Source organism: Carcharodon carcharias, chromosome 7 (assembly GCF_017639515.1).
Source record: "Carcharodon carcharias isolate sCarCar2 chromosome 7, sCarCar2.pri, whole genome shotgun sequence".
NCBI classification, from domain to species: domain Eukaryota; kingdom Metazoa; phylum Chordata; class Chondrichthyes; order Lamniformes; family Lamnidae; genus Carcharodon; species Carcharodon carcharias.
The window spans coordinates 109,054,311-109,078,798 of record NC_054473.1 but is presented as its reverse complement, the minus strand read 5'-3'; the positions used below and the strand labels follow the sequence as shown (position 1 = coordinate 109,078,798).

At 38.9% G+C, this 24,488-nt stretch overlaps 1 protein-coding gene across 8 annotated transcripts in view; it reads right to left on the bottom strand.

Moving 5' to 3' along the window:
• Window positions 1–24,488, bottom strand: part of cnot1 (CCR4-NOT transcription complex, subunit 1) — a 195,582-nt gene that overhangs the window by 109,647 nt on the left and 61,447 nt on the right. For all 8 annotated transcript variants that reach the window (XM_041190966.1, XM_041190967.1, XM_041190972.1 and 5 more), the window contains 7 exons: window positions 22,826–22,952; window positions 20,572–20,682; window positions 9,035–9,205; window positions 6,629–6,756; window positions 4,710–4,950; window positions 4,160–4,279; window positions 1,740–1,862 (listed from right to left, as the gene is read on the bottom strand). In XM_041190966.1, coding sequence (XP_041046900.1) covers window positions 1,740–1,862; window positions 4,160–4,279; window positions 4,710–4,950; window positions 6,629–6,756; window positions 9,035–9,205; window positions 20,572–20,682; window positions 22,826–22,952 — 1,021 coding nt within the window. The remainder of the gene's footprint in view (window positions 1–1,739; window positions 1,863–4,159; window positions 4,280–4,709; window positions 4,951–6,628; window positions 6,757–9,034; window positions 9,206–20,571; window positions 20,683–22,825; window positions 22,953–24,488) is intronic.

Sequence of the window (24,488 nt, the reverse complement as noted above, 5' to 3'; positions counted from 1 at the left end):
CCTTTTTTTTCTGTAATGTACATGATTTTCAATGCTAAGTATCAAGCTACAAGGCATGTGTGTTGCCATACACTAGAAAAATTAGACTGCAGAAAACTTTATAAAGGTGGAGGTTTATCAGCCAGTTGAAGTAGAATCATTTGTGAGGCACTTGCATAGTAGTGAAATGTGTCAGCTGTGGGTTACTAGGTAGCACTCTCACCTCAGAAACACCAAGTTGTGGGTTCAAGTCCACTCCAGAGATTTGAGCACAGAAATCTAAGCTGGCACGCCACTGCAGAACACTGCACTGTCAGAGGTGCCAATTTTTGAACAGGATGTTAAACAAAGGTCCCAACCTGCCTTTTCAAGTGGATGTGAAAGATCCCCGGCATCATTTTGAAAAGCAGAGGAGTTCTACTCTGACCTAACCAATATATATCCCTCAATAAGCATCAAATAAACAGATTAGCTGGTCATTATTACGTTGCTATTTGTGGGAGCTTGCTATGAATAAATTGCTTCCTGCATTACAACAATGACTATGAAAGTACCTCACTGGCAAAAGTATTTGCTTTGGCAGAATTTACTGCAGAATTAAATTTAAGTGCAAATGAAGAAAAAAATTATAAAGTGCCTTTCACAACCATAGGATGTCCCAAAGCGCTTTAAAGCCAATGAAGGACTTCTGATGTCCCTGTTGTAATGTAGGGAATCCAGCAGCCAAGTTGCACAAGCAAGCTCCCACAAAAAGCAATGTGATAATGACTAGATAATCTGTTTTTGTGATGTTGATTAAGTGATAAATATTGGCCAGAATGCCAAGGATAGGTCCCTTGCTCTTCAAAATAGAGCCATGAAATCTTTTACACTGTCTCCTGCCAACGTAAAATGCCTGTCTGTGCACACACACTGGTCCACGCAGACATCACTCGGCTCAGCTGGAAAGGAGTTAATGCCTTGATTACATGTAGGATATAATTCTGCTACAATATGCTGTAAGCAAACAAGATGGTATTTTAGTATTGAGTAATTCTGACAGACTTAGTTCATAATCTAACAAAGTTGAAAAGGGAGAAACATAACACAAATATGAACATCCAATACTGCAGAAAGTGTAAATTTAATGGGATGAGTTACAGTGTAATTGCAAACAACCTATAGGGAATGACCGAAAATTGAACATCTAAATGTGTCAATGCCACAGCTTTAAACGCTGTAGGTGCCCGCTGCCCCACACCCACAACCACCCAATTCTCCCTGCTCCCTCGATCACTCCAGGTTCACAAACTTTGTTCCATCTACAATGAGGTTGAAATGGGGTAAGTTCCCATTAATTTCTATAGTGTCTCCTGATGCTTTTTTCCCACAAATCCAGACCCACGTTAAAAAAAGAGTAAACATGGCGATGTAACACTAAAACTGTACATGTGCGGCATTGGCAGCAAACGGAGCCAATCTTTTATGACCACTTGAGGGGGCCTCTGTTTAATATCAAAAGACAACACCTCTGACAGCGCAGTACTCCCTCAGTACTGTACTGAAGTGTCAGCCTAAATTTTTGGGCTCAAGTCTCTTGAGTTAGACTTAAACCCATAACCTTCCCACTTCGGTGAGAGTGTTAGCAACTGAGTTATGGCTGACCCTGACGTAGTACTTAATAGTACCATCAATTTCCAAATTTTCAATATAACCTTTCACATTGAAACACATATTAATTACAGCATTTAGAAATAAAACGGTTAATATTAATAACTTACCCCATGCTCACGGATTTTATCAGTTAACCATTTATCAAGTTTGAGGTATTCTCGGCGAGATGCAAGTGCAGCAAGGTCAATAACAAAGGCAAACGGAGTACCATTTAGCAGCATAGACAAGGCCTGTAAGGAGAAAAAAGGTGATCATGCATACAATCATTTCATTAATCGGTTCCAAATTCATGAGTTTTATAAATTACTCCAACCTTAAAGCTATAGTTTTTAAGATAATAGCACAAAAGACTAGCATCTAGTCACTTACTCTGTTGGGAATTACATTCCCATTTTGTACAATTGGCACCATTAACTACAAGACACATTTTCTCACTAAAAAATGTCTTGAAAAGGCTCCAGATGCATCAGTAAGATGCTAATCTAAACAGACCAATAAAGTCAGCCTCAATTCTCTGTCAGCGATGAGTTAGTAAATCCCAGCCTACTATAGTAACATTGGAATAAGGGTAGTGAGGGACAGTGAGGGATAAACAAGATACCAATCACAATCATCTTTTCTGATCACCCTCTAACCCTGACTGGAAGTGAACAATTTGGCTAGTTCAATCATACTGGTTTCCTGCCGAGACTCAAAAATTACAATCTGGGCAAGGCAGCAAAGGGAAGCAGATAAAAATCAAACTTGAAATATATTGTAATCTTTGCACATTTACACAAGGTTCATTGTAAGGAATTCCAGCAAGTTTTGATTCCTCTGATAGAACCTCTAACTGCCTTGCAACAGATGCAACATTATGCTAAACCTGCACTGGCTCCGTTACAAGTGCACCCAAGATAAATTTCACATTAAAATCAAACTTACCTGCCCCAAACATGGGCATCCTTACCCACTGAATACATTTCATATATATGCACTACATACACATGATAGGTCTTCAAACCAGATAACACACTTAGAACAGTGCCAGTACAAGTGCGTTCCATACAGAAGTTTGGGTCCCAAATCCAATTGTGCACAACTGAGTTCGGCTATAAATGTGAGCAGAGCCAAAAGGCAGAGCCAACTGCTGCAGATCTTCCATCCAAAGTGTTCAGTTATCTTTGTGAATTGCACTTTCTCCCTCAATATGACTTGGATCATTAACATTAGTTGCCTTTTTAACAGTGAATAATACTGTTTAAAAATAGGATAATCGCTTTACTGTTGACAGTCTCCAGTTTCAAGGATGCATTTGCTGGTACTGTTTTATCTCTGAGTTTGAAATTTAGAGCTAAAAGAATTCTGACAAATTAATTTCTGTGTATACAATACATTTCCAATATTGGTACAGCGGTGGAGCTACTGTGTGCTGCTTGCAAGAATGAAAATTTATTTAGTAGTCAATTCGCCCAGCAATATGCAACTAGAATTTTAGCAGCACATAATAGTTGGGGTTCCCCACAATTGATCAGCATATTAATCCAAAGAGCAGCTAAACCATGCAGACAAAGAATGCCCTTTGTTTAATCACCAGTCTAAGCTGAGTTGGCTAATCTCAGTCAGGGTGACTGTGGAGCTCCTTGTAGAAGCCCTGCTGGAAGTACATGAGTGGAGTATTATTGCCAAGATGGCTTCTATAATTAGACAATCCTCACACATGACTAAGTGTCAGTAGGACTTGGTACTGGAGTGTGCATGGAGTCTGTGAAACAGTGCTCTGGCAAGAAGTCAAACTCTCTGAGAAGCAAGTCAATAAAGTAGTACAATTGGTATACGAAAATTTCTTAATGTGCTGGTGAACACGAAACCAACTTTAATTAGAATTTTCTTCCAAAGTTGGATTGCATTGGGCAAATCATTTGATCTATCTAATAGTAATTAAAGATAGCAAAAGTGTAAATAATGTGATGATGAATTAAGGTTCTCACTCCAAGTGTACTGCCATATTAAAGTATATTGGCTTAAATGTGACTTTTCCTATGCATAGTGGTAATATTAGGCCACAAGCGTTCAAGTTCAATCTTTATTGGTCCGATTGTTCAAAGCTGCAGCTCACCTGTACCTTCTCGAAAGCAATCGGGGATAGGCAATACATGCCAGTGCTGCCTCCATCCCACATATGAATTTAAAAAAGGTATCTACATTAGAGTCTTGGAAGTTTTTGCATAAATTTAAAATGAATTTTCCTATTAATTTGCATATTTCTTACCTATTAATTTGCGTGGACAAAACGGCAATACTAACAGATCTTGGTGTTCTGATTCAGGATTTATCCATCATGAGGTAATAATACTGAGACCAGCCCCTTACAAACCTTCAGCCCCACAAATTCAAACAGAACAAATTGATGCTTAAAAAAGAGAAGCACCACAAATCTGAAGGCTTAAGAACTGGAAATGTGTCATGTTCCCTCATTAGGATACATATGTATTACACTAAGTAAGCCTACTAATAAACACTGAGCTAGCTTGTGCACAGTTCTTACCTTCAAGTCTTGAGCTACATCTAGAATGCGGGAGAGCTTGGCCTGGTCATACTGCTCACCACGCATGTACCACTCTGCCATTGCGTGCATGATCAGCTGTCGGATTGAGGGGGATTGACCCTGTAAAACGTGAAAGAAACCGCACTTACAGGATAAGTACATAGCCTCTAAGCAAAAAATGAAAGACAAATTTTACTGTTAGCAACTAGGACGTTCTTAGAGTTCCACTTTCACTGCAGAGTGACAAGGTTAAATTTTCAAGTGCCCCTGAGTACCATCCGACCTCAGTTCTCACCACTGTATAATGCTTCAAACTGTTTGAATATGTTGTCTATTTGGCTATCTGCACAATATATTATTTACAAAATTAGTATAGTTAACTCTGACAGTCATAGGGAATGACTGCAAACCACTGCAGTCAATGAATTTAGCGCAAGTTAGCATGTGCTTCATAGAAGATTAGCATTTCATCAGGAGTTACAATGATGCTTTGTTCTTAAAATTAGGCACTAAACTATTGCTTTTTCTAAAAACCCCCATTTCAGCTTACCTGTCCATGCCATGCATAGTGCAAGATAATGGCAGAATTCGGATGATTGCCCAGGAAAATTGGCATCAGTGTGGAAATGAGCTCATGGCGCAGCGTGTGCCAGGTCGGGTTGATCTGCAGTAAGGCCAGTACCAGCATGTCTGGGCAGTGCTTGATGGGGAAGTTGAAGAGCTGTTTGACCTGCTCATACTGTCCCAGCTCTGAAAGACGCAGTAAGGTCTCAATGAGGTCCAGGCTTTTCCTGCATCAAGGGAATAAAGTATCGAGTTAGCAGTAGGCAATATGAAATGTACAGATCAGCACCACATTCAGGCTCAAAAGTTGTCTCTCAAGTGTGCTTCAAACACCAAATCCTTTTCTGGCATCAAATGCACACACGCGCTCCACACAAACACTGAGAAGTCAGAGATTCAAGATTCTTTTTGCACACCTGCAGCCCATCCAGCAAGTACAGAGTATGCAACTGAAGCTATTCCAGAATTTAGAAAGTAAACTGTAGGTTTTATCACTTTAGTAAATGTATAAGTAACAGTGAAGCTTCCTGATCATTGGTGTTGTGCAATGTTTTTCTAAAGGATAAGGACCTTCATACCCTGTATAATTAAAATGGGGGCAGAAAATATTTTCACAATTATACTTCCACAGAAACTTATAAAAACATCAGCAACAGCAACTTGAAATCTCAATACCTGGGTTCAATAGCCTGTTGTTTCTCCTCCCTTTGAACCAACCTTATTTGACTGCCACTTAAGAACTCTGGAAGCAAATGGAGCTTAAAAGTAAAAGCATTAATAAGTGCAGCACCCTCCCAGAGTATACTCACTGTGGAACACCCTAGAAACAGTATGTGAACACACTAAACTCCAGAATTAGCTTCAATACCAACTTCACTTTTAAATAGGTTAACAAAACTATTGTTATTGAATAATGAATGAATACCCCCAGGCAGACTCGTGGCCCCATTTGTTCTAATCAGCACCATAAAATCACAGAAATTACAACATAGCTCCTGTGCTGATACCAGCTCTTCAACGAAAGCTGCCCATAAAGTCATTTCCCTGCCCTTTCGAACACCTTTTTTTAAATATATCTTCCTTGGTCAAATAATTGTCCAATTTCCTTTATAAATTCTGTCTCAATTGACACTTATAGTAAAGCACTCCATATTCTCATAACCTTGGCCCCACCAAAAAAAATTTCTAATTTTCATTCTTCTGGTCATGATCCTTTCAGCAAGCAACTGTTTAGTATTTATCCCCTCAAAAGTTCTCATTTGGAAATCTCCATAACATTGCCCCTCAACCCTTCCAGTGCCAGAGCAAAAAGCCCCAATTTTTAAACCTTTGAAACCAAAATCTCATTCTAGCAAATGTTCCCTGTACCCTTTTTCCCATGGCTTGAACACCCTTTCAATAACCAGGTGTCCACAAATACAAGCAACATTCCAAATAGTCTCAGCAATGCCTTCTACGAATTTTGTATGACTTGCATATTTTCGTATTCAATGTCCAAGAATCAAAGATTTTTTATTTGAAACAAATCTATTTTGATTCATGCCAAAATGGGCAGTTGGAATGCATAGATCCAATATTTTCCTCAATTAAATTAAAGCTGACCGGATCAAACAGCAAAGGGGAATATTGCAATTTGAACTCAACCAATTCTACTTTTCCAAACTCTACCACAGTGTCAGCAGGGAAGTTCAAACACTAAATAAAGCCAAGCAATCAACTTTGCTGCAACATCATGTCTACTCCAAAATTGTTGCAGGGCACAATTTTATTGAATGTCCCACCCCCTTGAGGTCAGATTTGTCCTTTTTAAATGATCTCCCACTTCTATAACAAGTACTAAGCACTTTTATAGTCCTATGCAGCATCTCTTTTGTGGGCCCACAACTTGCAGAAGTACATACATACCACGTGGCAATTTCTCGGTTATCATCCTCTGGAGGGGCTTTCAAGATATCTGTCACCACAGTATGACATGGGTAGTCAGCAAAACAGAAGATATCTGGGTTCATTAATGAATGCTGAATAAAGGAGAGCTAGGAAACAAAAACCAGACCAGGTTAGCATTTCTAAGGAAACCCCTGCCAAACGAAGCTCACCTCACTAAGTTTTTAAACAAAGCTTGAATACTGCATGAACCAATAAGGTTTAGATGACTGTTTTCATACATGACATTCACATTGTGTGCTGTACTTTTTACTTGTGGAAGTAAGAACTGCTCTAAAGCATTACAGGTTTCAATGTTCATCCCTTCTCAATAAATATTCTACTTCAAACTATGAACACCTGCTCCTCCCTCCCCACTTTCCCCATACACACAGCAACAAATATGACAGGAAGGTTACATGATCACAGTTATACAGTCCATCAGGTTGCCTGATGGTTTCTACCATCTCCTCATCCTCCATAAAAATCTACCCTTGAGAAAATCTAAACACCAAATTTTCCAACATACTCAACACCTTTTACCATTTTCAACATTGATGCCCTACATCACAGATCTTGCCTCTCAATGTAAAAAATCTACAACTAGAATTTAGAAATGAGTAACCCTTAGAGCCTTACCAACACTTGCACTTCAATCAAGTATTTAAGAATGTCATCCTCTGCCATATGCGGCCAACCAAGTGGAGACACAGAAGGGTGATGGCTCACCCTCTGAACAAGTATCAGAACTTTGTACACCACCACTGAGAGCACAATTAAAAATAACCTGTGTGGAAGGTAGAAGGTACAAAGCTGCTTCTTCAACCAGACAAATCTGGAGACTGCACTTCTGATGCACTTGTACTTTAAAGCCAACTTATCAGATTTCCAAATTGACTGAATGAAGTGAAATAAATCTAATTTCCCAGTTGATTTTCTAAAGATATATTGAACTGTTCAAAAAAATAACTTCAACAAAAATGAAATGCAGAATTGGTCAGCACTGAAAACAAATATTTGCTTTTTTGAAATTTGTGACTAAAATGGCCCTTTGAAATTCTCTCACTGCACAACCATACACATTACTTTTCAATCCCTTCAATTTTCTTTGCTCCTGCCCTGACGGCTCTGCTGACATAAATACTCAGTGAGCAAATTTAATTGTTCTTCCTGTGGATGAACAGCATAAATTTAAATAGAAATGAATCAACTCATATGAGTAAAATTATGTAAGTGAACTGTTAGATTGACAATTAAAACTTGCATGGGTGCGCAACAAAAGTTTTTCATCTTTATGAAGTTTTTAACCAGAGCTTTAAACCAGTCACAAAACAGAACACCTTAAAAATGAGAATTAGATTTAAATCTGAACTTGGCATCAAAAAAGGATATTTAGCAGGCCACAATCAGATTAAAATTTAGGCTCACCACCAACTTTCCACTGCATGCCCAGCCAACACTGAATCTTGTAATTTCTGACCCATCCCAATTACAAGTTCACAAGCATGTTTCAGTTTTCATAAGGTCTGCCAATAACAGCCATTCATGTACCCTGATCAACTAAACAGACTTTCCCATCCAAATTCAATACAATAAATCTCAAAGAAAAAGACAATAAACTTCATTTAAATGTTGCTCCTTATAAGTTTAAATCCTTAGCTGCAAGATCCTTGGCAGCAAGAAAACAAGCAGAGAAAAAAAAGGGAAAAAGCAACATGAGACACTAACAGGATTGCTCTTCAAACAAACCAGCACAGACTCAATGGGCTGAATGGCCTCCTATAGTGCTGTACTATTCTATGTTTCTACTGTATAATGAAAGGGTTTGACAAAGGAAAAATGTTCCACTTGTGGATGAGTCCAAAAGTAGAGATCTTAAATATAAGACACTCACTAATAAATCCAATAGGGAATTCAAGAGACTTTTTTTTAAGCACAAAGCAGTAAGAATGTGCAACCTAATACTACAAGCAATAGTTGATTCAAATAGCACAGAGGTTAGATAAACACATGAGGAAGGCCACGGGGAGCTTAAAAGTTGGCATGGGCACTGGCTGTTTCTTTGCTGTATACTCTATGTAGAACCAATGAGGTAATGACTGCATATATGAAAGCCCACACTACAACCTCAGCACCACATTTATAGAACAAAACCATCATCTTCCCCCACTTTCACCCTTCATAATAAAGAAGTTACTATGGGATAACAGAAATTACTGTCTTGGTCACATTTGTGCAATTCTCATCAAGAACCTAAAAAGGTTGCATGTAACATTGAATCGCAAAGCTCATCATCTGGCTGAGAATTCAAGCAAAAGTGCATTAATAATTTCATTTTTTTAAAAAATACCCACCACTGAATTCTATCTGCTCTATTTGTGACCATACCTGTCCTTCTGCATGTTTCCAAGGCCTGTAGATGAGGTCGACAGGAAAGACTTCAATCCCCATTCCCTTCTGGATTCCATACACTGCTATTTGCAGACCTTTGCTATCACGAAGGATGAACCCTGGGTGATCCAGTTCATAAGTCACTTCCTTAAAATTCAGGTTTGGATTCTGAAAACAAAACAAATAAAGGTCCTGATTTTATTCACAAACACAGGTAGCTGAAGTACATCTTTTCCAATGTAATGAACAGCATGTTTCACTCCAGGTAGAAGTGAAAGGAGAGAAATATAAGTCTGACTTCTTCTGAAGTAAAGCCATTTAGATTCTCTAGCATCAAAGGTTAGCTACCACAAGACTACTACTTTTCTCTGTTCCATTAACTGTATGCTGCCAAGTCTTATTGGTCTTGTTTTAAATTAAGAGCAGAAACGGCATTTGCCCGATGGTTCTTCCAAGATTGTGCAGCTCAACTCAACCCTCAAATGTCGCTAAGTAGAGTAGCACTGAAAACTAATCTGCTTCAGGTTAAACATAGTCCTCCTTACCCATAAGCTATTTCAGTGGAATTGCCAAATGTTATTTATACAGTGCCTTTAACATAACCACCTATTCCAAGGTGCTTCACAGGAGCATTACAGAACAGAAAAGTATGACAATGAGTCACATAATGAGGCATTGGGTCAGATGACCAAAAATTTGGTCAAAGTAGTAGATCTTAAAAGAGTATTTTACAGGAGGAAAGTGAGGTACAGAGGTGAACAGGTGTAGGGAAGGAATTCTAGAATTTAAGGCCAAGGCAACTGAAGGCATGCAGTTGATCAAGGGGCCATGATTAAATGAGCTCCGTTATCACAGATGGTTGAGAGGCTGGAGTAGATGAGAGAGAGAGCGTGTGCAAGAGAAAGCGAGAATTTGAAACAAAGATGAAAATTTTTAAACCACGATGCTGCTTGACCAGGAGCTGTTGCAATCACAGGGGAGTCAAGTGAACAGGACTTGCTGAGTGTTCACACATGGGCAGAGTTTTGTATGACTTCAAGTTTGCAGAGGGCAGAATGTGGGAGGCTAGCCAGGAGTGTTTTGGAATAGTCAAGTCTAGAAGTAACAAAGGCATGAATGAGAATTTCAACAACAGATGGGTGGGGGCAAAGAAAAACAGGGAAGGTCTGTGATAAGGTGGAAGACAGGAGAGAATAAGTGACAAAAGATTTGGTGGTATGGGGCAAAGGGGTGTGCTAATGAGACAAGAAACAAAAGTGCAAAAGGCAGAATGAATAGCTGCAATCCAAGAGAGGAAAAAAAGAGTAAAACCAAAACCTGCAAAAAGGGAAGAAACAAAAGTTAAAAACAGAAATGGCTGGAAATACTCAAGAGATCTGATATTGGTTATCAGATTGACTACAGGGTTGATTATTTTTCTTAATTTTCTTTGGACTCTCTATTCTTCCACTCGTTAGACATGACTGGCTTCAAGCTTTGTAATGCCATTGTGAATCATCTTTTGCCACTTTTTCTCACCAGAAACATCAATTGAGATGCCACATCTTGTTAAGGCTGCTTAAAAACTAATCTTTATATGTTCTGAGCTGACAAGAGCGTTTAGCATGCTTCATCTCACTGTAGGATACCTACTTGAGTAGTCTAACATCAGGCTTTCAGACTGGTGACCAGCCCATCTTCACTGGGTCTATTATTACTGCCTCTACACCCGGCAAATTTACTCTTCTAAGGGTCTTAATGTTGAAATTTTGTCCCACCATTGAATTTTCATGAACTTTGAGGCAATCTACATGCAAATGACAGTTTGACAACTGTAAATGGTCTAACGATTGTACAGTAGATAGGAATATTATAATTATCACCCTTTGATCTTAACTTTTGTTTCTAGCTTAATGCCCTTTTTATCCCATAACTTCAAAAAGAGCCTTCCAAAGCACTGCTGGCTTTAAACAATCTGCAGTTCACATCAATGAGGAAGGCATCACATGACATAGGTGAACCTATCCACAGCAGACAGCATGTACCAATATTATTAGCTGGCACGTGAGGTTTCTCTGGGGCAAGCTTGCATAACTTGTCTTTAGACTGAATGAGAGGCCAAATTGCTTGCAAGAAATGATTCATGCTGACTTAGAGACCCTCTCCTATCTGAGCAAAGGCATAGCCAGCAAGAGATCCCAAACAAGCTCTTCAGAGATAAAAACAGAAAATGCTGGAAAAACTCAGCAGGCCTGGCAGCATCTGTGGAGAGAGACAAGAGTTAACATTAAGTTTGTATGACTTTTGCAGAGCTAAAGAAAAGCAGAAATGTGATGGGTTTTATACTGTTTAAGAGGGAATGGAGCAGGTGGAGCAAAATAGAAGGTCAGGGATAGGTGGGAACTCAGGAGAGATTTGATAAAGATGTCATGGACACAGGACAAAGAGTGTTAATGGTAGTGATAAAGACTAAAGAAGTGATGATAATGGCATAAAGGTAAATTAGCAGATAACAGAACAAGTGACAGGTGGCCCTGTGTTTTTTTTGGTGCAGTACGGCTAGGGAAGAAGGATCTAAAAAAATAAATGGAAGTTTTTAAAAATTGGATTTAAAAAGGGTAAAGATGGTGAACAGCATTCATGGTCTGAAGTTGTTAAACTCAATGTTAAGTCTCTGGAAGGCTGTTAAGTTCTTCACATGCTTCATCTCACTGGGTTTAGAATTAATGAAGAGAACATTCACTCCTCTATACTGTTTCCTACATTACAACAGTGACTACACAAATTATTTCATTGGTTATCAAGCATTTTGAGGTGGCCTGAGTTCATGAAAGATGCCATACAAATGCAAGCCTTTCTCTTTCTTTTATCCAACATTCTGAAGTTTGAAGGCTTAAGTATAGAAGAAACAAAGTTCTAAACAAGGTGGAAGCTAGATACAACCCTATTTTGAATCCAGTGGTGAAAGGGAAGGAGTTCAAAATTTCATCTTCCAAAACTCTGGAGCCCCCATATAAAAAGCAGTTTCCATAATTATTAATTTAGCATGAATAATTCACAGTTCTCATTACCTATTTGCCTAAATCACATCACTGAAAGGCTCCAAATAACCTAAAAGACTTGGAAGCTTTCAGAATCAATGTCAAACATTTTACTTTTAATGTTGAGACTATTAATGATTGAGGCGATCCACAGGTAGGTTTGGGAAGCTTTCAAATGCTTATTATTTCATGATGGACCCCACCCAGAATTTCATATTCTCAACAAACTGTTGAGCATTTTTCTAGCTCAGATTTCCAATGTTCACTTTTTCCTCTCAATACAATTGTTTCAGGACATGATTAGATTTGCAGTGAAGTCAAAGCTGACAAAACAACCAGATTTCGATAGCTGGGTTTTTATAAAGAACTGAGCCCCACTTCTGAGAAGCTCCAGTTATGAACAAGGGTTCCTGTCTGGAGATACCTTGCCTGAAATGTAACAAATCAAAATTTTGAAGTTAAAAACAGTGGGTGGACAAATGCTCCCATAAGTTATTTTCTCTGCTTTCTCAACTAATCATGAGGCATCCACAAAAGACTTCACAAATCCAGTAATAATAGCAGGCTTTGTCAGAGATATTTCACCATTTTAAAAAAGGGCAATACATTTAGTTCTGTCCTGGAATGTGTAATTAAAGAAGCAAAATCACTATTAGCACTTTAAAAACTACCAGATCACAAAAAGAAAGCGCAAAAGTGAAAGAAAAGTTCAAACGGTCATAATTATATTTATCAGTCCTTTTAAGCTGTATTGTGCTATTTCGGTTTTATTACAGGCTGTGGCAAAGTCATCTATCCCATTTCAACTTTCCACCCGCAACACTAAGTTTTTAGGATTGTCAATTAGTTTCTGGTCAGTGCAAATATCCTGAGTGCAGTCCTTCGCACACCTCTTTTGGCGAAGAGAAAGTGTGACAAGGACCATAGATCTCACTGCACCCACATCAATGGGCCACCTGGAGGTGCACTTCTGTCAGTTTGCATTTAAACTTTACATCTAAAGCAATACTTGTAATAATTTTAACCAAGTTAGCTGGTAAACAGTGTTCAAAGTTCCAGACCCTGGTCTCTGTTGAATAAAAATACTAAATTCAGCTAGGAATGAAGTCAAACTGATGACATCTTCATTGTGGTAAAGTAACAGGTCAAAGGGAGCAGGGTCAGACTGGCACCATAGCAGAAACTCCAAAAACCCACACATTATTTACTAGGACCTATTATGCAGAAGAACACTACCTGGCATCAACAAAAGCTAAGGCTGGCACTGAAAGTGCTGGGTCATCACAAGCAAATACTTCCCCTTAAAGCTTCTAATAATAGCTTTGCAGATATCCATATTTACACCACTCTTGTCTCCAGCATTGTGTTCAACCATTTTGCCTGGATGTACATGCTGGAGATATGCAGGAAAACCCGAAACTTTTGCAGTGTGCAGTCAGTATCTTTTTATTAATGGCACTGTTGTATTTGTGGTTTGTTTACAAACTATAGGTTTTTATGTTCAGTCACCACTCAGCAATTTACATTACCACTCAGGTCCCTTCTCTATTTTGGCAGTTTCACTTTATTTGTGGGCTGTGAACAGAGAATAAGCTAAACGGACTAGACACTGCTAATTTAATTGCTTTGTCCACAAGCAGAACTATTATATATGTAACCTCTTAATCTATACCTCTCCAAAAAGGCAATTTACCACCTGCTGCTCAAAGTGTTGTTTCTTACTATGGTATGGTTTCACAAGCTCTGAAGTCATCTATTTAACTCTGTACCATTGCGGCCAAGACAAATCAAACCCTCACCTGGCACATGCATTTTCCAGCAATGGTGACTGGATAGTGATCAAATAGAAGCACTCTGGCATTTGTTATCCATAACTCAGGGTGGATAAACAATAAAACCACAGTCCTCAGTTAGGACAGCTAACTCAACATGGCCTGCATATATAGAGCCTTTAACATAGTAAAATGTTCCATGGTGCTTCATAAAAGCTTTACCAGACAAAATTTGACATTGAGCCTCAAACAGGAATTCGGGCAGGTATCCAAAGGTTTTGTATGAATTAAGTTTTAAGGAGCAAGTCAAAGGAGGAGATAAGTAGAAGACAGTGTGTAGAAAGGGAATTCAAGTGCTTATGGCCTCAGCAGTTGAAGGCACCGACACCACTACAGCAAAGGAAATTGGAAAAGGGCAAGAGGGCAGAATTGGAAGAACTGAGATTATGGAGGGTTGTAGACTTGGAAGAATTGGAGATAGAGAGGGGAAAGCCCATGCAAGGACTGGAGCCATGAATGAAAATTTTAAAATTGCACTGCTGCTAGATTGGAGGTCAGCAAGCACAGGGCAATTGGTGACCAGGAATTGGCACAAGTTAGGATATGGCCAGCATATGGGTGAACTTTAGTTTATGGCCTTTGGTAGGTGGGAAGCTGGACAGGAGAGCATTGGAATAAATGAGTCTGGAGGTTAGAAAGCTGCAGATAAGGATTTCAGCATCAGATGGGCAGGGGGAGAAACAGGCAATGTTATAGAAGTGGAAATAGATGGTCTTGGTGATGGAGAGAATAAGGAATCAAAAGCTTCGCTCATGAGTTAAATAAGCTACCATTACAGTCTGGTTCAGTCTTAGGGAGGGGGCTGGAAAAGACAATGGTTTCAATCTTCCCAGTATTTAAATGGAGAAAATTTCTGCTTATCCAAAGTTGGATGCTGGACAAATACCGTAACAAATGAGAAACAGTGGAGGGGTCATGAGAAGTGACGGTCATCATCTTATATATGGAATGTGACATTTTCAGATTATATCAAACTCAGCATAAACAAGGAATAGAACTTAGTACTTCCTAGTACAACTGGATCATCAGGATGTTTAAAAGTTCTCAATTAATCTCCCATTTTCCAATACTAAGAAATGGAAAACAAAAAAAAAAATCTACTGCAGAAAATCTGTGCCAAGTTACTAGAGCTGCTTTGGAAAGATGCTTGCAGTCTAAGCTGGGTGCAGAGAAAAAAAAGCAATCAATTCTCATATTGAGACTTGAATGCTAAAACTAGCTATTTAAAGATCGCACAATAGACATGACATAAAATACCGAAGTAATTAGAACAGCTGTAAGTCACCATCTGGCATCTATTCGCACAGTGACATGATAAAACAGGCAGCTGCACCAAATCCACACACATCTATATAATTCACTGGGATAATTCACTGTATCACTTTACAGTCCTCTTAAACCACACATCATCTACGGATGCTGAAATTCCAGGGATAGAAATATGGTTTCAAATTTTAAAACCCACATTTAACTGACCTGACGGTATAATTTCTACTAATTTTAAGTAAATAATTTCTACTAATTTTAAGTAAATTATAAGACATGTCAAAAATAAAACAAATTTGAGAATGAGTTCCCAGGTCAGCAAGCACAGGTTTGAAATCCATATCACGTAAGTGTTCCCATTCTAATTTTAGGCCAGGAACAATATTTGTTTCTTTAGATTCCACCATTCCATCTTCCAATTCAACGTCAGTTCACTGAAGAGTGTAAGTATGAGTTTTTGAGTACAGAACCTACATGGTCAACCTATATCTCAGCTGTTGCTTAGTTGGTAGCCTAGATGTCCCACTCCAGGATTTGAACACAGGTCAGGCTTACACTCACAACAGTACTGGAGTAGTGCTGCACTGTCAGAGGGAGGAGCCATCTATGAATGTGATGTTACATCAAGGCCCTTTCTACCCTCTCAGGTGGATGCAAAAGGTTCCACTGCATTACTTCTAAAAGCAGCAGAGAGTGCCGTGTCCTGGCAAATATTTATCCCTCAATCAACATCACAAAAGCAACAGGTTATCTAGTCATTATTATGTTGCTGTTTGTAGGAACTTGCTGTGCACAACTTGGCTGCCATATTCCCTAAATTACAAGTACACTTCAAGGTATTTCTTTTGCTGTAATGTGCCTTGGGATAACCTGAGGTTGTGAAAGGCACTATATAAATGCAAGTCTTTCTTGCTTTTTAACTGTGCCGAGTTTGATCCAACAAACGCACCAGGTTTAAATGAAACTTAGTTCATTTATCAAGAATATTGCCCCCACAATCTTCTCACTACAGATCTACCCACTTTTAAATGAGCCTAGTGTCTTACCTCAACCACACTTCCTACCCACCTGCTCCAACCACAGATCACATTCTGCAATTAAATATTTCCATGTCAGTTCTAAGCTCATACTTCATAATCCTGAATCTGAACTCTCGTGTACTGCTGTAGCCGCAAGAACTGTCCTGGTCTCACTGTCCTATTAAGTTTCTAAGATAGCTCTGATATTTGCTGTCAGGTGCCTCTTTTAGAGGCTGAAGAACATATGAACATACGAAATAGGAGGAGTAGGCCATCGAGCCTGGTGCGCCATTCAATAAGATCATAGCTGAACTGTTTGCGTTTTGAGTTCCTCATTCCCATCTACCCCCGGTAATCTTTGATTCCCTTGCCCAACAGGAATCTATCTTCCTCTGCCTTAAAAAAATATTCTAAGACACCGCCTTCTGAGACAGTTCCAAAGTCTCACAACCTTCAGAAAAAATTTATCTTCATCTCAGTTCTAAAAGGGTGACCCCTAATTTTAAAACAGTGCCCCCTAGTTCTGGACTCACCCACAAGAGGAAACATCCTTTCCATGACCACCTTATCAAGGCCATTCAGAATCTTATATACTTCAATCAAGTAACCCATCACTCTTCTAAACTCCAGTGGAAACAAACTCAGCCTGTCCAATCTATCCTCCTAAGACAATCTGCTCATTCCAGGTAGCAATCTAGTAAACCACCTCTGAACTGCCTCCAATACATTTACATTCTTTCTTAAATAAGGAGACAAAAACTGCACAATAATCAAGATGCAGTCTCATCAATGCCCTGTATAGCTGAAGCATAACATCCTTACTTATGTTCAATTCCTCTCGTAATAAAGGATAGCATCCATTAGCCTTCTTGATTGCTGTAGCTGCATACTAACTTTGTGACTCAAGCACAAGAACACCTAGAACACTTTGCACCTCATAATTCTGCAGTCATTCTCCGTTTAAGTAATACTGCTTTTTTCTAAACCTATCAAGCATATTGTCAGCAATGCCCATACCCCATGAATGAATAAATAAAATGTTTCTTATTGCTCATTCCCATTAACATTGAGAATCAGCCGGATTACTTGGCAATAGCAGGTGTCGGCAGAGGTGGGAGCAGTTTAGGGTAGTGAATTAAGAGTAAAGAAACCCATCACATCATAATACGTGCATTGGTTTAGTGAAATTTTGTTGCTAGCGTAATGTTACCAAAATGTTTAATTGAGCCTAATGACAGCACTGCACAAAATGTCTCTGACACAAACATATCAATCCTTCCCTAAATTTCCCTGAAAACCAACTCATTTGTCAAGAGGGAAAACAAAACACAAAAGCTCCAATGTTAGTCTGCATAAGATGGCTGGCCGGCCTACTTTTCTCCCCTTTATCCGTGCCACCTAATCTCTGCCCCAAGCTTCTCCAAAAGTACGACTGATATTGTGGTTTGCTTGCGTGAATTTCTCGCAAAACAACCAATCAGAATATGTTTCACTAGATCTGAACTATGCCAATTAATTAGGTGAACCTGCACAATACAACTCTTGCTGCAAACTGGCACAATGTCAAACATAGGTGTGAGCACAGTCCTTCATTACCAGCAACCTCCTTACCACAAGTCCAGTTTCCTGATCCAGTATTGATCAATTTTCACAGATTAACTACTCATCACTCTGTCTTAACTGCTGTGTGTCTTGGCTAAGTATAAAATGGTTGCCATGTTCACTCATGACAGTAACTACATTTTAGAGTAAATCATTGCACTTCGGTACATTTGAGATAATAGGCACAATACAAATCAAGATTTTCTTCCCCGATCTAGAGTGAGTTACGTGTTATTTTAATTAATTTTTACACATGAGCACCATCATGGGATACCAAGTAGCTCTAGTGAAAACTGTGTGCAAACAAAGGTGAAGATAAAAATAACTTTTTGCAAATTCTTCAATCATAAGCTATTTTGCATTCAACAGTCTAAACAGAACTCACTTAATCTTCCTCAGAAGAGTGATTAGATTTCTTAAGTGTGTTGCTGTCTGGTGAAATTTGACAGAACTAGCTATTTTTAGCATGCCGAGTACAACTGGATAACCGAGTAGCATGTTACACCATGTTCAAGTAAATTTCCTGAGCAAAACACAACAGGAGTGAATGACAGTACTATGGATTAGAATCGGGTAGGAGTTATCCAAGTCAGCTAAAATCTACTCGTGATTTATATACACCCTTAACGCCATACAGATTGAACTACATCAGAGCAGAACTAGCATGCGATTACAGAAACGCCAGTTCAAAAATTCCTACAGTATCATGTGATAATTATTGCACATCTGAAGCCTGCAAAATTGCTCAGTATCTTTCCAATGACAACCTGAAAAAACAGTGGATTGGTTAGATTATTGCCTCCATGCATCCTTTGCAGTAAAATAATAATGTGGTTTTCGTTGATATGTCCTTAGATGCTGCTAGACAGAAAAATAATGCTGTGTCCAATTCACTTTAATTGTGTACTGCTTTAAAAGAATCACTATGAAAAACTTTTAAATTATATTTTTCAGAAAAGCAATCAATTACCCAAGCAAGCCTGCTCTGCCTGGTCAATTGGAGTTATTAACACACTGGCGATTCCATTATTTCTGGTCAGTGGGCCAAAACATGGAAATAAGGTCAGATTTTTTTAAAAATTCATTCTTGGGACATGGGTGCTGCTGGCAAGGTAATGTTGAGCTGCCTGCAACTGAGCAGCTTCCCAATGTCACCAAACTATAACATATTTTTCATTATATTGTGATTTATTGTAAAGTAGGTTTATAGGGGTGAGTATGAATGATTGTGTGTGTGATTTAATTGAATTGGAGTCAGCTAGACTGCAAGCTTGAAATTATCAAAAGTTAGGGATAAAAGGCATTTGAAATGTTAATGAGTAAACATGGATGAGATCTTAGCATACAGGGTGTGATGGAAATTTGCATTTTTAGCTAACTGAAGAAGTTGTTTAGATTTCAAGGAGATGGTAGGATGTTTACAACTGGCAAGATATGCAAGGCCAAGCAGTGCGTTTTATTTTTCCCAAAAGGAAAGAGCTCATATTGGCAACATAAAATTTTTATATTATGGAGAAAAGTAAATTTGTAAAGACATATGGAACAATGGACTTTACAGATTAAAGAGAGAAAAACATATATAAAGAAGAATGAAAGACTACTTTGATGCGGCATGTAAGATCTAACAGGTATGTGTGAAACAGCCTTGAAGAAGCCTCCAGCCATTTTTGTAAAAGTTTGCTGTGTCCAGTAACTAAAGTTGGAGAAATGCCTTTGGAATTCCACTGTCAAAGTGAGTGCTGTGGTAACTTGCTGGATTGTTTTTTAAAATTTAAAATCTATTTTGGAATGTTGCCTTAAAGGAGGTGTGTAATTGGGAGTTAGGTTAATTCAGAATTTTAGGATTTGTTATAATAAAGTAAATGTAATCGTGTGTATGTGCTTGAAATCCTTATTTTTGTTAATAAATATTTTAATTTAATTTTTAAAATCTCAAAGGTCTTAGTGGATTCATTACTTCTGAATTTAATGCACACATCATATTGTAACAAATACAAATTGCAAAACTGCTGTGATAGCATGGCCAAGTTTCCCTTGTGGATTTGGTTCACCTGGCACACATTACCTGCCACGCCATAACACCAGGCCACTTCAGAGGACAGTTAAGAGTCAACCACATTGTTATTGGCCTGGAGTCACACAGGCCAGGCCAGATGCCTGATTTCCTTCCCTGAATGATAATGGTAAGCCAGGTGGGTTTTTAACAACAATCCAGTAGTTTCACAATCATTATTAATGAGACCAGCATTTTATTCCAGATTCCTGCAGCTGCCATCATGTCTCTGCAGCATTAGCCCAGGCCTCTGGATTACCTGTCCAATAACATTGCTACAATGCTACTGTCCCCCTAGGCAAGTAGAATTACACAACAGTGCTTGCTGAGATTGCTGCAGAAAAATGGTCAAGTACATTTGCTTGATATTGTGCTTGTTTAACAGACAGCTGGTGAGAGAAACACATTATTTAGAGATTTTAAAACTGGGTTGGTACTTGAGAGCAGCTATTCACAGTGCAGGGTCTCAAATCAAACCAGGTTAGTTAACAGGCAATGCGAGTCTAGCAACTCAACAAGCATTTTTCACTGACTTCCAAAATTAAATCTACTTCCACAAATTTCAAGCAACCTTTATAACCATGACAATAAATCACCGATCTTGCCTGCATTATTGTACCCAAACTTGAAGTGAAGTCAAAACTCACCCTGCTTTGCCTCAAACTGCATTTGACAACAACCTCCAAAACAAGTCACAAGTGCAGTGTTGCGGCTTTCATTAGAACTTAGTTTGTTTACTTACCACTTCTTTCACGACATCAATAAATATTTCTACATTCCAGGTATGGGCCTGTGCAGAGTCACTTTTATCCTTCCCATCGCTCCAGATTCCACTACTTGGGGCTGAGATAGACTGAAAGTCAAGAAAATGTATTTAGTTAAAAATCAAAATCAAATAAGAATAAGGTAGCCTGCTCCCCATCCCAAAAACCAAGGGCTAAGCCAAGTCAGATTTCTTAATTTTCTTGTTTCCTCTAAGTTGTAAGGGACAAGGAGATAAACATGGTTCTTTGTTCTCAGCTGGTTCTTTATAAAGCTGAATTATTACAGATTTCAAGTAGGCACTTTGTCATTTTCTTTACCAACCTTGTTCTATCCCAACACTTTTCTTAATGGGTCGAAGACTATTCCCATTGGGAGTTAAAATCACCAGTCACGTAGCAGTTAATCATACCTAGACACTTTCTGCAAATTCCTCACAACTTTAAAGAACACCATTACTTTTCCATTTCCTCAGCTGCTTCAGTTAGTGCACTTGTCACACAACAGTGAGGAATTACACCTAGACTGTGTCAGTTTGGTTCTCACCTCAGATTCAGAAGGTTGTACATTCAATCTCCACTCTAGAACCCGAGTATATAATGTAAACTAACACTTACTGGGGGAATGCTGCAGTATAGTAGGTGCTGCCTAGCAATATAATGTTGAAGTGATGCTCCATCTGTTTCATCAGGCGAATATAAAATATCCCTTGATACTAGTCAAAGAGCTGGGAGTTTATATGGTATATAGCATGGGCAACACATCTCTCAGCTGACACCATCATAAACAAATTAACTGGTTATTTATCTCATTTACTTTGCACCAATAACTGCCATGTTGGCCTACAAATCAGCAAGACTCTTTAAACTGTTAAGTGCTTTGAGATTTCCTGGTGTGAAAGCCAAGGCATAAATGCAATTTATATTTTTCTAGATTAACGACATCCTCACACCAGATGGTGAAAGGTTTGTCACCATCACTGATAGCAGGAAACAGTTTGCGATTGTAAATAAGCTCACTAATTATGGATTAGAATCAGTAAATGACACGAATGCAAGGAGCAATAAAATACTTTAGCAATTTCAGGAATCGGAACAATTTAACTCATTGATGTTGCTCAGATCACGATTTACCTACGTAGGTGCCAGGGACAATTGGCCATTTAAGTAAAAGAAATGCAATAGAACAGACGCTGGGAGATGGACTAAGCAACGTGGCAGACGGAGGGGGAAATTCTGATGTCAACATACAATTGTTGTTAAGAATCTATGAAGTAAGGGAGGGAGGCCTCTAGTTGGTGAAAGAACTTTTATCAACCTAACTGCCTGGAGAATGGAGAAAGTGGTTCTGATTTGGAAATTGATAGCAATGATTCCATTAAGCACAGAGGATGGCAGGGACGTGTGCAAGAACACTAAAGGCAATAGCGTGCCTATAGTGGGGCCCAGCCACGGCTCCGGAACACCTGAAAAGATGCCGAAAGTCAATGTGGTCTAGCAGTGGACATAGACATGCAGTCCACATCTTCACTGTCATTAATAAAGTCCTGAAGACAGAAAAAAGGTTAGTTTTGCAGACTTGAAGCATGGCAATTCATTGCAAAGAGATTTTGCTCTCACCAGTTCACAGCTTTCTACCAATTCAATCACATTGGATGGAAAATCCTGCACAAGCGAACAGATATGCCTAAAACCCGGCCATGGTCTCCAGGAACGGCTAGACCTCAAAACAGCTTAGCAGATTACCAGACTGCTAAAGATGATGCATATAGAGAAATAAAGATTTCTGTGTGGTTTGATGGGATAATTTTAGAATGAAGCAGAAATCCATGCAGGCCAAAAGTGGTCACACATCTGGTTCAAAACTGTTACATTAAAGACAGCAGGAAGCTGAGACACTGAAGGCTGTGTGTGGATGAGATGTTATCCTCAAGAGAGGATTTTCAAATATGCAGTGATATTGTTACTGTAGCAGGAGCCTTGGCTGCATGGCATGTGATTGAAGATCAGTATCTTTGCATGATGAAATGAGACTCAGCTGAGGAAACACCAAGAGAATGACAAAGCTGTGATAGTGGGTCTGTACACAGGAATACCTGAATGGGAACAGTGACAACAAGCTGCCAGCATAAAGGGAGCCACATTATGTTGATACTGTATCTCATTAGTTCAAGAGCACAATCCTACAAGCTCATTATATATTTGTTTCTTTTTATTTGGTTGTATTACACTTACTTGTAAGGAAATGCCATCAGTTAGGCCTGAATGCGTCCGAGCCATCATTCCCAACACCCGGGCAACCTGAGAAGCTGTCACTTCCCGAACACCAAACTGCAAAATGATTTGGCGGCATTCTTCAGCACTACAAAAAGTTAAACATTCATTCAGTAAGGAAGATTTATTTTCCACGATACCGTTATTTGCGAGTATGAACCAAAAACAATGGATTCCTTTGAAACTTCGATTCAACACTAAAATGGGTGGAAAAATGTAATGGTTATTGGGAAAGTGCCCTTGACTGCCAATCTAGCCTTTATACAGTACATAAACTTCTGTCAAATCAACCCCCATAAAAATGTCTCCTTCCTTGAAGGGAAAAACATTCTGAATTCTAAATGTTATAGAGGGAGATAGCTATAATGCTCATTTATTCACATGCATCCTCCAATTGAGCACAAAATCAATAGCAAACTATTCAAGAAGCAAAACTCTCCCACAGCCAGAGCGCACATTTAAAAGCTCATACAGCAGCATTTTGATCATGAATGCAACCCAACTAGTTACTGGAAAACATCAGCATATAAAACAATCAACTCTCTACAATCTGCAGCAAACATAAATCACAAGGGCCAGACTCAACAATCAGGGTCTCAATATCTTCTCATTTCACTCACGATGTGCTGGGCTCACATTAATGTAATTGCCATGATAAAAAGGTGAATGCAAGATTGACATACATAGCTTTATCACAAGCATGCAATTATGAGGGAATAGCAGTATAACACATGAATTCCCAGTCACAACTTAAGCATACCACAACTCCATGGGGAGTATTGAACAGATAAACATCATCTTGCAACACACACCTGTGTCAGACACACATTTATCCAGCTCTGCATCCAGGGCTTTAGGTCAGCACAAATGAACAAAGCACCACTAACTGCTAAGCAACATTATTACTTCACAGGTTCACTGCTGCATTCATTAATGACTTTTTATAATGGATGCACACATGGACATTAGTAGGCTTAGAGGCCTGTGGACAAGAGCCAAAAAGTTTAAAATCCTCGTTAATGTCACTGATTGCTGCATCATTGTGCTATCCCACCATGTGTCAAGGCATGAGTTAGTGACCACAATTTACAACTGTGCAAGTTCTCTAATCCAACTGTACTACACAGGATAGGCCAAGTAGAGTTTGCACAGTTATCCAGTGGGGGAAATTAGGAAAACAAACAAAAATGAAAGGCTGTTTGCAGCATGAGCAGAAGCTTGGTAGTAGGTATCCTACCTGCATTCTCAGCAAGGAATCTCTTTTGTGCAGAGAAAAGCTTTAAAGATTGTCATTTAAGTAGGACATTTGCTCATTTCAAGAGGTCCATGCACTCAGCATGGATGCCACAACTTTATAGCAAGAATTTCTTCAAAGTCCTTGCAACAGCATAAACATTTTGTGCTCAATCCAACCAATGTCATAGAGTCAGAATTTTACAAAACAGGAGGAAGCCATTCAGTTTATTGCACCTGCTCTCGAAGAGCTATTGACTTAGCCCCACTACATGGCCTTTCCATAACAGATTATGTTTCCATCATTGGTTCTGGTCGGCCAATCCATTGTTACGACCACATCTGATGTTAATCGCTGAGCAAGCCAAATCCCAGAGGGAAACTTGTCTTA